This window comes from Salvelinus sp. IW2-2015, linkage group LG7 (assembly GCF_002910315.2).
Source record: "Salvelinus sp. IW2-2015 linkage group LG7, ASM291031v2, whole genome shotgun sequence".
Classification (NCBI taxonomy): Eukaryota; Metazoa; Chordata; class Actinopteri; order Salmoniformes; family Salmonidae; genus Salvelinus; species Salvelinus sp. IW2-2015.
The window spans coordinates 26,911,252-26,927,644 of NC_036847.1; the positions used below are offsets into that span (position 1 = coordinate 26,911,252).

General features: G+C 44.2%; 1 protein-coding gene across 2 annotated transcripts in view; it reads left to right on the forward strand.

The window, feature by feature from the left end:
• LOC111966735 (kelch-like protein 21) overlaps nucleotides 1–16,393 on the forward strand; it is a 23,671-nt gene continuing 7,278 nt past the window's right edge. Inside the window, exons 1-2 of one of the 2 annotated variants that reach the window (XM_023991629.2) lie at nucleotides 1–133; nucleotides 15,153–16,263. In XM_023991629.2, the coding sequence (XP_023847397.1) occupies nucleotides 15,204–16,263 (1,060 nt within the window). In that variant the 5' untranslated portion in view covers nucleotides 1–133; nucleotides 15,153–15,203. Of the gene's footprint in view, nucleotides 134–14,790; nucleotides 14,961–15,152; nucleotides 16,264–16,393 lie in introns of those variants that run through there. The other variant, XM_023991630.2, reaches the window with a different exon arrangement.

Below are 16,393 nucleotides of genomic sequence, written 5' to 3' on the forward strand. Positions count from 1 at the left end.
ACGACGCGGAATCATGACGCAGATGACTGGAGAAGAGAAGCAACATCAACGTTTATTTTCAGATACGAAATGTGAACAACTTTTAAGCGTTTAAAACTATAACCCGTTCGTTGACTAGAATACGTTACATTTGGTAAGTATATTTACTTAATGATTGATCTGTTTTATGTCTGCAAAGATTTTTCTTCGGTGGAAAGGATATATACAGTTGTGATTGGACAGTAGGCATGTCTGATATAAAATAATAACTGAGTTCTGCATGTTAGTCTCTTTGTTTCTACCAGATATTGTTGCTCGTGTTTCTACTTAGACACACCCGTAAATACATAATAGTTTTCCTTGTTGATGATTAACAGAATCTAAATAAGAATAGACCTACTGTACTGACAGACCAAAAAAAGATTAATGGTATTTACGATAATTTAGCTATGTGGACTTTTTATCATTATCATAAATTCAAACAATTACAGTGCTCATGGGCACAACTATATTTTACTGTAGATTTGGGTTGGTGGACTAGAACGTAAACAATGAAATGAAAGCAGTATGTTTGTTGCAGGTACATACAGTTAGTTGTAAATATATGTCCCTAACTATGGACATTATTCTTATCCATCGGCGTTATGGAAAAGTACATTCAAGTTATACGTTGGTGTGAGCAAAGACAATGTGCCCATCTGTCAGCATACCAGACTTTGTCCTCCACCTCCAACGGTGTTACTCTTATCTAAGTAGCCCCACATGCAGGGATCAAACTGTCCCTCTTCTCTCCAGATGGAATGTGACCAGTGGTTGACTAGCCTGCCTTTTTATGGCTAAACGAGCCTGCATGGGGATCAGCTATGGAGAACCCGGAGCTTTAGCTCACTCCACTCAGTTGGTTCTCATGGCCCCTGGTATGCAGGCCCTGTAGCAGCTGTGTTGTCATGGACATTTGCCTACCAGGTGCAATATTAGCCTGGTCCCAGATTTGTGATGTCTTGCCTAATCATATATATATATATTTTTTTCTTCCCTTATTTAACTAGGCAAGTCAGTTAAGAACAAAGTCTTATTTTCAATAACGGCCTAGGAACAGTGGGATAACTGCCTTGTTCAGGGGCAAGGGATTCTTGTCAGCTCAGGGATTCAATCTTGCAATCTTTCAGTTACAAGTCCAACGCTCTAACCACCAGGCTACCTGCCGACCATAAGAGTTGGCAAAAGAGATAGTGATGCACCAATATGCCATTTTTGGCCGATACCGATATCCAATATTTTCCTTGCAAAAAAACCCGATACCGATAACCAATATTTAACATTTTAGTGGCCTTTTAAGCATTCTAGTACAGTTAAATAGTTAACACACACACATGGATGCAGCGGTCTAAGGCACTGCATCTCAGTGCAAGAGGTGTCACTAGTCCCTGGTTTGAATCCAGGCTGTATCACACCAGGCCGTGATTGGGAGTCCCATAGGGCGGCACACAGTTGGCCCAGCGTCGTCCGGGTTTGGCCAGGGTAGACCGTCATTGTAAATAGGAATTTGTTCTTAACTGACTTGCCTAGTTAAATAAAGGTTACACACACACACCACACTGACCAGAAAGTTATTTTGTTGGCATTTACCAGAGGTGGGACCAAGTCATTGTTTTACAAGTCACAAGTCTTGGCACTCAAGTTCCAAGTCAAGTCCCAAGTCAAGACAGGCAAGTCTGAGTCAAATCTCAAGTCAAGACCGTCAAGTCTCAAGTCCTAAACTTTGAGTTTCGAGTCCTAAACAAGTCATAATGTGCTCTTCGCCAAATGTAATACCATTTCATATTTTTAACAAGAGTAATAGTTAGTATATTACATTTACGCAAATCACGAATGCTTTTAAAAATATCTAGATATTTACTACTTTCCAAATAAACATTATATTTCCATGGAAATACATGGGTAGCCATGAGAAAGACCCCCCCAATAGTGATCGACGATCGCTATGGGGCGCAATCAGGCGATGTAGGCTTGTACACAATCGCCCAACCTTAACACACACACACTCTTTCTCTCTGTGTGGTTACAGAAGGCTAACGTGTATCAATGGTTTTAGGAACAGTAGTAACATCAGGCAGGATTTAGGGTACCAACTGCCTAGCCAATTGTAGCTCAATCTTGGGTGACTTGACTTAATACCCTCCCCAAGTCCAAATATTAAAAATGATGCTATTTAAAAAAGTGTGCAGCACATCAACTCTTCATTGCGGGAACTTGATCATTTTATTATTTTTTTTATTTTTTTTGACCTTTATTTAACTACGCAGGTCAGTTAAGAACAAATTCTTATTTTCAATGATGGCCTAGGAACAGTGGGTTAACTGCCTTGTTCAGGGGCAGAACGACAGATTTGTACCTTGTCAGCTCGGGGATTTAAACTTGCAACCTTTCGATTGCTAGTCCAACGCTCTAACCGCAGGGTAGCCTAGCGGTTAGAGCGTTGGACTAGCAATCGAAAGGTTGCAAGTTCAAATAGCGTTCTTTGTGCAGCTTCAAATGTCGAACAAAGTTAGAAATTTTGCGCTTCCGTCTATAATTTTCTTCCCGCATGTTTTGCAAGTTGCAATTCATTTTGTGTTGATACAGCGTATATATCCGAAAATAATAATTTTGGGTATCATCTTTCCAAGGGCTCCATCTGAATTCACCCGCCGACGTTCCTCTGCACTGCCACGCACAACTTTTTCTCAGCTGGCACAATTTGATTGGCTGCTGTCTGATTCAAACTGTAATCTGTTAAATGAAGAGTTGATGTGCTGCACACTTTTTTTAATAGTATCATTTTTAATATTTGGACTTGGGGAGGGTATCAAGTCAGGTCGAGTCATAAGGCTCAAGTCCAAGTCAAGTCACGAGTCATTGGTGTTAAAGTCAAAGTCGAGTTGAAAGTCATCATATTTGTGACTTAGGTCTGACTCGAGTCCAAGTCATGTGACTTGAGTCCACACCTCTGGCATTTACGTATGTCCCCATTACCAGTAAAACATAATCAAAACCTATTTCTTTCACTTACTTGCTGTGCTGTGCTGTTTCGTTGTTCATTTGTTCAGTCGTTTCATTCTCAACCAGGATTTCTATGGAACGCTGTTTGGGTCTTTGCGTGTCAAAAAAGATACAGTGTCAAATAACCCTATTTGACGAGTCAAATAAGCTTGTTGACCAATCAGGACCCGAATATGACTGCACGTCACATAATAATTTAATGCCTTCATACATTTTTAATGTAGTTATTACACATTGATTACACAATCACTCGTATTTCATATGTCACAACGATTCATCGATGCGTATGCTATGATGCTGGTAAAGTTGTCTAGCGCACCTACAGTGCTGGTCATAAAAAAAGCTATAGTTAACTCATGGATGCAAACAATGTTCTTCCCCAAAAACATAGCAAAACAACATAATCTGTTTCAGTAGCTATAGTTAGCGAGCCAACTATATAGCTAGGTGTCATTATCTAAAATAACCCTTAATTATAAGACAGTTCTCATTTGATGAAGGTAGCTGGCTGCTTATAACGTTAGCTTTGGGCAACAGGGTTAAGTAGCTGGCTAGCTATTTATTTTCATGAACTGAAGTTCAATTTCAATAGGCGAACAACAAGTGGCTACCGAGCTAATACCTACTCACAAGGATTCCTAAATCATTGCTAAGAATAATGAAAATAACTGCAGTTTATGCTGGTCATTGTGTTCAGACTTGTGGATTAACAAATAATGTTCTATTACCAACGCGGTATTGTAAACACATCTTTCCTGGCCGGTGTTTGCTTGTGTGCAGACTTTTTTGTACAGCTTTGACAGTGCTACTGATAGTAGTGGTGGCGCTTGGCTTGCATGTGCAAATTCAGAACATACAACATTCTATAATAGAACTGTGTAATTGACGTGTGAAATTAAAAACGTATTTAACGGGTTAAATAGTGTTATTTGATGCATCAAATAGTGTTATTTGACGTGTATCTTTTTTGACATGCAAAGACCCGAAGGGCGTTCCATAGTATGTATGTCGTGAAGCTAATAGCAGTGACGCTATTACTGTGTTACTCTGTAACTCCAGTAGGGCAACATCTGAAAAATAGCGCACTTGGTATTGTGTACCGGTGCTCGACAGTCGGCAAAAACCAACATCACCCACGACAGAGAACGGTTGATTGTCAAGGGCAATGAATTCCATTATCTTGGCGTTAATGTATTTCGCCTTTGAATTGTCTCACAAAAATGTTCTTACTCTTTCAAATGACTGCTCGACTTGTTGACTGCTCGATCCACACAGCAGACATTGTGGGCTAGGTTAGGAATGCTGTGTTGCACGTGTAGCGCAACATTTTACATGGCGTCATTACGTCATGTACCTACGTTATATAGGTATGCACGTCAGCTTTGACATCGGTTTTGCACATCGCCGTTAAACTAGACATCAGGCTTTTTAGAATGCATCCTGGGTTTTTAATCACTGTTCTTTCTTTTTAATGGGTCTTTGTGTCTGTGGAAGCTCATTTTGAGTGGTGACTAGGCACTTTATGGAGCCATGGTTTTGGTTTTGAACCGAGCGTAATTAGATAAATGGTGTTGCTAAGTTGGTGTTTACCATGTCCTATCAGCAGGGGTCAACAGATGTTGTTTTGGCTGAATAGTCTAGTAGAAGGACCTGCTCTAAGCAAAACGGTTCAGTCTGGTTTTGATTTTCTCCATCCATGTACACAGAATAGGCTTAGCTTCCAAATAAACATTCCATAGCTGGATTTGAGAACTTTCTGAAACCACACTTAATAACATAATTCATATTTTGGCTGTAGGCTACACGTTCATGAAGAACAATCCAGCCTTCTTCTCTGGGAGCTTTTCATATCATTTGAGGACTTAAACATTGTTTTGTTTACATTTACACCCTGTAGCTTCAGCCATATTATAAAAATAACCTAAAGAAGACTTTCAGGCTGAAAGTGAGGCCTTGTTCTTTTATCTTCTTGAGAAACCACGTGGTGACATTTTCCTCTACTGTCAACCCTACATTAATTTATGTCAAATAGTGTATTTAGAAGGAAATTATACCTAGCAACTCATATATTACCATTATTACCAAGCTTAGCTCATCATCAGCCATTCCTCATTTCCACCCAAGACTGCTGTAAATAGTCCAGAAACTTTTTAGATGATGACTGGCTGTTTATCTAGATCTATGACTGACCATGTTAGCCCTATCTTAAGGGGTTTCGCCAAGGAGGCCATACTCCCTAACTATAGAGCATGAGTCAAGTTCCTAGTTCCTGTGCCAGTCACACAGGCAACTACTGTAATGAAATGTGGTGAGGGTAGTGGCATGCATCAGTCTGCATTCTAATATACATTATATGCTTTCTGTTGGTGGGTAAGTTCTAGTCACATGGTGCCTGATGCTCACACTACTCTCTGTATTCCTCTCACGGTCCTGACATACCGTCCAGTTTGTCCACCCACCTCTGCTCTCTTTCTCCCTCTGAGTGAGGCAATCGCTTTCTCTCTGCTATTTTAGGATGGTAAACACACTACCCATAAGTTTGTGGCGAAATCCTGCACGGAGCCTTCACCGTGCGCTGCCACTTTAAGAGGGCATGAGCAGGCAGGTATTAACCATGCCAAACAAAATCTTCTTTACCCTTCTCTAATTAATACCGCTACAAGTTGCTCAATACCCCTCTCGGGTCTTTGGGAATAACTTACCTACTCTTTATGTTGTGACCCACTGATCTAGTTCTAACAGATATGTTCGTTTTTGGACAGTTGTTGTTCATCTACAGTTACAGAGTAGGGTATCATACTGACTTGCACACAAGACGTGGGCAAGAAGGACTAGTAGTGTGGATTGATATTATCCTATTTAATTTACAACCAGAAAGGCACTACAGTAGTTAGTTTGTATAATAATACTGTACCATATGAATTAACACATTGACCTCATAAACGTATGTACAATTGATCAACCAGAACTTTCTGCAAGGAAATGCAATAATCCCTTTTAACCTGACAATCACTTACCCAGGAGTATAGAACAGCTGAAGTTAAACTCCAGAGCAGGTTTCAGGCCTGCTTCTGTAGAGTAACCTTTAGGGCAGGGTTTCCCAACTGGCGGCCTGCGGCCAAATTTGCCCCGCAGGTGGTTTATTTGGCCCCCCAAGTTACAGTGCATTTGGAAAGTATTCAGACCCCTTGACTATTTCCACATTCTGCCTTATTCTAAAATTGATTAAATTGTTTCATCAATCTACACACAATACCCCATAATGACAAAGAAAAAAACGTTTTTTAGAAATGTTTGGAAATGTATAATTAAAAAAGAATTGCAAATATCACATTTACATAAGTATTCAGACCTTTTACTCAGTACTTTGTTGAAGCACCTTAGGAAGCGATTACAGCCTCTAATCTTCTTGGGTATGACCCCTACCTGCCCTACGCTCTCTCCTGGCCCCTTACACTAAGTCTGAATTTGTCCTGCTAGGTGACCTAAACTGGGACATGCTTAAACCACCTGACAAGTCCTAAAGCAATGGGACTCCCTAAATGTTTCTCAGATTATTACCAATCCCACAAGGTATGACTCCAAACACCCAGAAAAGGCTACTCTCCTCAATGTTATCCTCACAAATAATCCTGATAGGTATCAGTCTGGTGTTTTCTGTAATGACCTTAGTGATCATTGTTTTACAGCCTGTGTTCGTAATGGCTGCTCAGTGAAACAACCTGTCCTGATCTGTCATTAACGCTTGCTAAAAAAAACTTTGAGCAAGCCTTCCTTCATGAACTGGTCTCTGTAAAATGGAATAGAATCAGCTTGATCCCCTCTGTCGAAGACGCTTGGACCTTCTTTTTTTATATCTTCAGTGGTATTGTTAACAAACACGCCCCCATAAAGAAATGAGAAATAAAAAACAGGTTCAGCCCCTGGTTCGACCATGATCTTGCAGAGTTACTCCAGCTCAAGAATTGCCACCAAAGGAGTACCCCAAGGCTCGATCCTAGGCCCCAAGCTCTTCTCAATTTACATCAACAACATAGCTCAGGCAGTAGGAAGCTCTCTCATCCATTTATATGCAGATGATAGTCTTATACTCAGCTGGCCCCTCCCCGGATTTGGTGTTAAATGCTCTTCAACAAAGCTTTCTTAGTGTCCAACAAGCTTTCTCTACCCTTAACCTTGTTCTGAACATCTCCAAAACAAAGGTCATGGGGTTTGGTAAGAAGAATGCCCATCTCCCCACAGGTGTGATTACTACCTCTGAGGGTTTAGAGCTTGAGGTAGTCACCTTATACAAGTACTTGGGAGTATGGCTAGACGGTACACTGTTCTTCTCTCAACACATATCAAAGCTGCAGGCTAAATTTAAATCTAGACTTGGTTTCCTCTATCGTAATCACTCCTCTTTTACCCCAGCTGCCAAACTAACCCTGATTCAGATGACCATCCTACCCATGCTAGATTACGGAGACGTAATTTATAGATTGGCAGGTAAGGGTACTCTCGAGCGGCTATCAGATCTTCCACCAATGCTCCTTATAGGTCACATCACTGCACTCTATACTCCTCTGTAAACTGGTCATCTCTGTATACCCGTCGCAAGACCCACTGGTTGATGCTTATTTATAAAACCCTCTTAGGCTTCACTCCCCCCTATCTGAGATATCTACTGCAGCCCTCATCCTCCACATACAACACCCGTTCTGCCAGTCACATTCTGTTAAAAGTCCCCAAAGCACATACATCCCTGGGTCGCTCCTCTTTTCAGTTCGCTGCAGCTAGCGACTGGAACGAGCTGCAACACACACTCAAACTGGATTTTTTTTCTCTTCAATCTCTTCATTCAAAGACTCAATCATGGACACTCTTACTGACTGTTGTGGTTGCTTTGTGTGATGTTGTCTTTTGTGCTTTTTGTGCTGTTGTCTGTGCACAATAATGTTTGTACCATGTTTTGTGTTGCTACCTTGTTGTGTTGCTACCATGTTGTTGTTTTAATTTTTATTTCACCTTTATTTAACCAGGTAGGCCAGTTGAGAACAGGTTCTCATTTACAATTGCGACCTGGCCAAGATAAAGCAAAGCAGTGCGACAAAAACAACAACAGAGTTACACATAAACAAATGTACAGTCAATAACACAAAAGAAAAATAGAAAAATCTATGTACAGTGTGTGCAAATGTAGAAGAGTAGGGAGGTAGGTAATAAATAGGCCCTAGAAGCGAAAATAATGACAATTTAGCATTAATACTGGAGTGATAGATGTGCAGATGATGAATGTGGAAGTAGAGATACTGGGTTGCAAAAGAGCAAGAGGGTAAGTAATAATATCGGGATGAGGTAGTTGGGTGTGCTATTTACAGATTGGCTGTGTACAGGTACAATGATCGGTAAGCTGCTCTGACAGCTGATGCTTAAAGTTAGGGAGGGAGATATAAGACTCCAGCTTCAGTGATTTTTGCATTTCGTTCCAGTCATTGGCAGCAGAGAACTGGAAGAAAAGGCGGCTAAAGGAAGTGTTGGCTTTGGGGATGACCAGTGCAATATACCTGCTGGAGTGCGTACTACGGGTGGGTGTTGCTATGGTGACCAGTGAGCTGAGTTAAGGCGGGTCTTTACCAAGCAAAGACTTATAGTTGACCTGGAGCCAGTGGGTTTGGTGACGGATATATAGCCAACGAGAGCATACAGGTCGCAGTGGTGGGTAGTATATGGGGCTTTGGTGAAAAAACGGATGGCACTGTGATAGACTACAACCAGTTTGCTGAGTAGAGTGTTGGAGGCTATTTTGTAAATGACATCGCCGAAGTCAAGGATCGGTAGGATAGTCAGTTTTACGAGGGTATGTTTGGCGGCATGAGTGAAGGAGGCTTTGTTGCGAAATAGGAAGCCGATTCTAGATTTAATTTTGGATTGGAGATGCTTAGTGTGAGTCTGGAAGGAGAGTTTACAGTCTAACCAGACACCTAAGTATTTGTAGTTGTCCAGAACCGTCCAGAGTAGTGATGCTTGTCGGGCGGGAGGGTGCGGGCAGCAATTGGTTGAAGAGCATGCACTTAGTTTTACTAGCATTTAAAAGCAGTTGGAGGCCACGGAAGGAGTGTTGTATGGCGTTGAGGCTTGTTTGGAGGTTTGTTAGCACAGTGTCCAAAGAAGGGCCAGAAGTATACAGAATGATGTCATCTGCGTAGAGGTGGATCAGAGAATCACCAGCAGCAAGAGCGACATTATTGATATATACAGAGAAAAGAGTCTGCCTGAGAATTGCACCCTGTGGCACCCCCATAGAGACTGCCAGAGATCCGGACAACAGGCCCTCCGATTTGACACACTGAACTCTATCTGAGAAGTAGTTGGTGAACCAGGCGAGGCAGTCATTAGAGAAGCCAAGGCTATTGAGTCTGCCGATAAGAATGCGATGATTGACAGAGTCGAAAGAAAGTATTTTATCGATGGCTGTTATGATATCGTTTAGGACCTTGAGCGTGGCTGAGGTGCACCCATGACCAGCTCGGAAAAAAGATTGCATAGTGGAGAAGGTAAGGTGGGATTCGAAATGGTCAGTGATCTGTTTATTAACTTGGCTTTAGAAGACTTTAGAAAGGCAGGGTAGGATAGATATAGGTCTATAATAGTTTGGGTCTAGAGTGTCTCCCCCTTTGAAGAGGGGGATGACCGCGGCAGCGTTCCAATCTTTGGGGATCTCAGACGATACGAAAGAGAGGTTGAATAGGCTAGTAATAGGGGTTGTAACAATTTTGGCGGATCATTTTAGAAAGAGAGGGTCCAGATTGTCTAGCCCAGCTGATTTGTAGCGATCCAGATTTTGCAGTTCTTTCAGAACATCAGCTGTCTGGATTTGGGTGAAGGAGAAGCGCGGGGGGGCAAGTTGCTGCAGGGGGTGCTGAGATGTTGGCCAGGGTAGGGGTAGCCAGGTGGAAAGCATGGCCAGCCGTGGAAAAATATTTTTGAAATGATCGATTATTGTAGATTTATCAGTGGTGACAGTGTTTCCTATCCTCAGTGCAGTGGGCAGCTGGGATGAGGTGCTCTTATTCTCCATGGACTTTACAGTGTCCCTAAGTTTTTGGGAATTAGTGCTACAGGAAGCAAATAGCTTTCCTAACTGACTGAGTGTATTAGTTCCTGACTTCCCTGAAAAGTTGCATATCGCGGGAGCTATTCAGTTGTAATGTTGTGTTGCTACCATGCTGTGTTGTCATGTGTTGCTGCCTTGCTATGTTGTTGTCTTAGGTCTGTCACGATTCCTACAGAAGGTGGCTCCCCTTCCTGTTCGGGTGGCGCTCGGCGGTCGTCGTCACCGGCCTACTAGCTGCCACTGATCCTTTTTTCCCCTTTTCTGTTTATTGGTTTCACCTGTTTTGTGTTTGGTTAATTAGTTGGGCTATATTACCCAGCAGGCCCGCCTGCTATTTGTGCGGGATTGTTTGTGTAATTAGGGTGCACGTTTGAGGTATACGTGTTTTGTGGGTTTTGCTGGACTGTTGCAGTCCCCGGTTTTGGGGCATTTTGTTTTGTGTGCGCCCTGTGTTTTGTGGGGTGGCTTTTGTTCACCGTTTTGTGCATTAAATTTGCACTACCACTGAACTCTCTGCTTCCTGCGCCTGACTTCACACCCACTACACCCAGATTGTTACAAGTTCTCTCTTTATGTAGTGTTGTGTTGTCTCTGTTGCGTGATGTGTTTGTGCTATATTTATATTTTATACATTTAGTATTTTTAACCCCCTGTCCCCGCAGGAGACCTTTTGCCTTTTGGTAGGCCGTCATTGTAAATAAGAATTTGATCTTAACTGACTTGCCTAGGTAAAGGTTAAATAAATAAAACATTTAAATAAAAGCTTGGCCCACCTGTATTTGGGGAGTTTCTCACATTTTTCTCTGCAGATCTTCACATGCTCTGTCAGGTTGGATGGGGAGCGTTGCTGCACAGCTATTTTCTGGTCTCTCCAGAGATGTTCGATCGGGCTCAAGTCCGGGCTCTGGCTGGGCCACTCAAGGACATTCAGAGACTTGTTCCGAAGCCACTGCTGTGTTGTCTTGGCTGTGTGCTTAGGGTCGTTGTCCTGTTAGAAGGTGAACCTTCACCCTAGTTTGAGGTCCTGAGCGCTCTGGAGGTTTTCATCATAGATCTCTCTGTACTTTGCTCCGTTCATCTTTTCCTTGACCCCGCCTAGTCTCCCAGGTTCTGCTGCTGAAAAACATCCCCACAGTATGATGCCGCCACCACCATGCTTTATCGTAGGGATGGTGCCAGGTTTGCTCCAGACGTGACACTTGGCATTCAGGCCAAAGAGTTCAATCTTGGTTTCATCAGACCAGAGAATGTTGTTTCTCATGGTCTGAGAGTCCTTTAGGTGCCTTTTGGCAAACTCCAAGTGGGCTGTCATGTGCCTTTTATCGAAGAGTAGCTTCCGTCTGGCCACTCTACCATAAAGGCCTGATTGGTGGAGTGCTGCAGAGATGGTTGTCCTTCTGGAAGGTTCTACAGCTGCACCATTGAGAGCATCCTGACTGTTTGCATCGCCACAGAGGAACTGGAGCTCGGGTCAGAGTGACCATCGGGTTCTTGGTCACCTCCCTGACCAAGACCCTTCTCTTCCAATTGCTCAGTTTGGCTGGTGTTGTAACCAACTTCAGTGGGCAAATGCTCACCTTTGATTGCCACTGCACACTGGAGAAGTGTGCTCTTCACGGATGAATCTCAGTTTTAACGTTGTGATGTCAATGTTTTGAACAAAGTGCCCCATGGTAGGGCAGGCATAAGATACGGACAACGAACACAATTGCATTTTATTGATGGAAATTTGAATGCACAGAAATACTGTGATGAGATCCTGAGGCCCATCTCATTCATCCGCCGCCGGTCTCTGATCTCCTCCCTATAGGCTGTCTCGTCGTTGATCAGGCCTACCACTGTTGTGTCATCGGCAAACTTAATGATGGTGTTGGAGTCGAGCCTGGCCGTGCAATCATGAGTGAACAGGGAGTACAGGAGGGGACTGAGCACGCACCCCTGAGGGGCCCCTGTGTTGAGGATCAGCGTGGCGGATGTGTTTTTACCTACCCTTACCACCTAGGGGTGGCCCGTTAGGAAGTCCAGGATCCAGTTGCAGAGGGAGGTGTTTAGTCCCAGGGTCCTTAGCTTATTGATGAGCTATGGTGTTGAACGCTGAGCTGTAGTCAATGAATAGCATTCTCACATAGGTGTTCCTTTTGTCCAGGTGGGAAAGGGCAGTGTGGAGTGCAATAGAGATTGCATCATCTGTGGATCTGTTAGGGTGGTATGCAAATTGGAGTGGGTCTAGGGTTTCTGGGATAATGGCGTTGATGTGAGCCATGACCAGCCTTTCAAAGCACGTCATGGCTACAGACGTGAGTTCTACAAGTCAGTAGTCATTTAGGCATGTTACCTTAGTGTTCTTGGGCACAGGGACTATTACAGACTCGGACAGGGAGAGGTTGAAAATGTCAGTGAAGAAACTTGCCAGTTCGTCAGCGCATGCTCGCAGTACACGTCCTGGTAATCTGTCTGGCCCTGTGGCCTTGTGAATGTTGACCTGTTTAAAGGTCTTACTCACATTGGCTGCGGAGAGCGTGATCACACAGTCTTCCGGAACAGCTGATGCGCGAGCATAGAAGTAGTTTAGCTCGTTTGGTAGGCTCGTGTCACTGGGCAGCTCTCGGCTGTGCTTCCCTTTGTAGTCTGTTATGGTTTGCAATCCCTGCCACATCCGACGAGCGTCATAGCCGGTGTAGTACGATTCAATCTTAGTCCTGTATTGACACTTTGCCTGTTTGATGGTTCGTCGGAGGGCATAGCGGGATTTCTTATAAGCTTCCGGGTTAGAGTCCTGCTCCTTGAAAGCGGCAGCTCTAGCCTTTAGCTCAGTGCGGATGTTGACTGTAATCCATGGCTTCTGGAATGGGTATGTACGTACGGTCACTGTGGGGACAACGTCATCAATGCACTTATTGATGAAGCCAATGACTGATGTGGTGTACTCCTCAATGCCATCGGAGGAATCCCGGAACATATTCCAGTCTGTGCTAGCAAAACAGTCCTGTAGCTTAGCCTCTGTTTGGGATGCTCTGTCTGGATCAACGTGTACGATAGCGTGTTCCAGTTCCCGCCAATATCCAGCAACTTCACACAGCCATTGAAGAGGAGTGGGACATCGTTCCACAGGCCACAATCAATAGCTTGATCAACTCTATGGAAAGGAGATGTGCCATTCTGCATGAGGCAAATGGTGGTCACAGTAAATACTGACCGGTTTTCTGATTCACGCCCCTACCCTCTTTTTTTTTAAAGGTATCTGTGACAAACAGAAGCATATCTGCACTCCCGCTGATGTGAAATACATAGATTTGGGCCTAATCAATTTATTTCAATTGACTGATTTCCTTATATGAACTGTAACTAGGTAAAATCTTTGAAATTGTTGCATGTTGCGTTTATATTTTTGGTCAGTGTATGTTCTGGAGCCCTGACCATCCGCTCAAAAGCAAAAAATAAATGTAAAAAACGTCCCGCGGCTGAATCTAGCCGATCCCGATCCCTGCGCTGTCCTTGGTGGGAGTTGGCTCATCGCTCACAGGGCTCTGTTGACCGACCAACGGCTGACTCCATTGTTTAATCCTGGTGTGGAATGTGAGCTGTCTACTAGGCTGAGACTCAATGCTCGTCAGCTTGTTGTTTTTTCTGCCGTAGAAGGCCAGGAGATAGATAGCTGCCTTGCCTTTCATGAAGCGTATCTCTGTAAAGACATACCTGTGTATTTTAAGAAGACATGAGTATCCCGTAATTCCACCTGAAATCTTGTTGGGCAGGAGCTCACCGGAGCACACATATGTTCTACTGCTTAAGCTCCTGTTCCTCTTATAGAATATTAGCTCAAACATATTGTGGAACTCCTTCACCTAAATATAAACAGTACCGGCACCCAACACGAGTACCAGCACCTATTTCAGTCAAAGTCAAGCCCTGCATGTAGCAATCCCAAAGTTTTTACTTGCCCTTCAGATGACTGGTTGTTGTTGAAGCGCCCCAATGTCATAACCTGTAGAATAACACTGATCAAAATCAGCTAATTCAAGTCTATGGCAGCCTTTGAAAATAATTGGCTTTTAGTGAGAAACCCAGGAGTTTAAATTAGCCTTGCAAGAGTCATGACACACGCTGACAGTTTTTAAATCCTAACACATTGTAACATTGAGAAACTGTGAGACTCTCTGCTCGTCAAGATGGGGTAATTCTCTGTGTATGGCCTTATTACAGCAGCTGGTAATAACTTTTCAGTGAGAAACCAGGGAGCTCTCATTATATTGTGACATGACGCAGTGATTTATAGTGTTAAACCAGTTGTCAAATAACTAAGACTTTCTCTTCGTCAAGTAGAGGTATTTCTTGTGTGTGGCCTGATTAAAACAGATGGTTGATTTAGTTTGTCAGTTGTTTTTAGGAAGCTGATTTGTGGGTATTATGAGTGCAGTGTTTGAGTCTGAGGGTGACTGTGAGCAGGCCAGAGGCAGGCTGGCAGGCTCTAGTTTGACGACTACCTCATGGGGGCGGATAGGAGGACGTACGGTAGGCAGACAGGTATATGAGAAGAGGGGGGATTTGATGTGGGGTGTACCACCCCCCTCCATCCAATGGAAATGGACACTGCCTGTCAAAGTATATTTAGACCCACAGCACAGGAAAGCTCTCTTTCTTTAACACGGACAGGGAGCTGCTCATAGTCACTGGAGCTGTGCAATGTACAGTCTTACTTTCTAGAAGGCAGGCTACTGTTTGTTTATTGTGTTGTTTTACCGCCTATTACGCCCAGTAGGGCTCTTCAGTTAGGGGATCCTCACCATTGGCTTTACTGTAATTCAGCTGGTTGTTATTTGTATTGAAAATACCAGAGGTTTCTGTAAGTAGCTGAACTTGCTAATTCTTATGCTAACTCTGTTGAATACCTACACAGTGTTGCTCATTTAGTTGTTGTTATTTTGGTTTGTAGGCTTCATATTTAGATTGTGTGGTACCGTGTTTGTGAATCTGTGAACCTGAACCCATTTAGAAGTGATTGTAACAGAAATTATAATGGTGTTTCTGTTTTCAGATTAACCCTGTCTTCTAAGTACAACCTCTTCGAGAGATCCAGACAAAAGAGATGGAGGGAGGAGTGATGGAGAGAGAAGTGATGTCTGAGAAGCCAGTCATGCAGACACAGCCATCCACATTGCCCTTCTTCGACACGGCCCACGCCTTTAACCTGCTCCGGGGGATCCACGAACTCCGCGCAGAGCGCAAGTTCTTTGACGTCACGCTCTGCGCCGAGGGCCGCGAGTTCCACTGCCACCGGACTGTGTTGGCCGCAGCCAGCACCTACTTCAGGGCCATGTTCGCCGGGACACTGAGAGAGAGCGCCATGGACCGTGTGGTCCTTCACGAGGTGTCTGCTGAACTACTGGGCCTGCTGGTGGACTTCTGTTATACAGGCCGAGTCACAGTCACCCAGGATAATGTAGACCTCCTGCTGAAGACGGCCGACCTGTTCCAGTTCCCCTCCGTTAAAGAGGCCTGCTGTGCCTTCTTGGAGCAGAGATTAGACGTCTCCAACTGCCTGGAGATCCAGGACTTTGCAGAGGCCTACGCCTGCCGTGACTTGGCCGTCAGCGCCCGCCGCTTCGTCCTCAAGAACATTGTGGACCTAGCCAAAGGCAAGGACTTTGAGCGGTTGCCCTGGAAACGGCTGCTGGAATTCGTGTCGGACGATGCGCTGTGTGTGGACAAGGAGGAAACGGTCTATCAGATCGCGGTGCGCTGGGTCAAAGCAGACTTACAGAGGCGGCTCCACTACTGGCCCACGCTGCTGGAGCAGGTCAGACTACCCTTTGTACGTCGGTTCTATCTACTCGCCCACGTGGAAAGCGACCCCCTGGTTTACCTCTCCCCCTCCTGCCTGAGGATGGTGAGCGAGGCCCGGAGCTTCCAGTCGTGTGAGTACGACCGCCACGACAGACCCTGCCAACGCATGCGGCCACGGCCCTCAACCGGACTGGCTGAGATCCTGGTGGTGGTGGGAGGCTGTGACCAGGACTGTGACGAGCTGGTCACTGTGGACTGTTATAACCCTCAGACTGGACAGTGGCGCTACCTGGCCGAGTTCCCCGATCACCTGGGAGGGGGCTACAGTATGGCCGCCCTGGGCAATGATATGTATGTCACAGGTAGGTTGACAATGCTCGTTATACACTCTTGAACACACTATTTATGTTGTTTGGTAACACATAACTATCAAGGTATATTTTATATTGGATTAATGAATGGTAATTGGTAGTTTATAAATGTGAAAAGGTA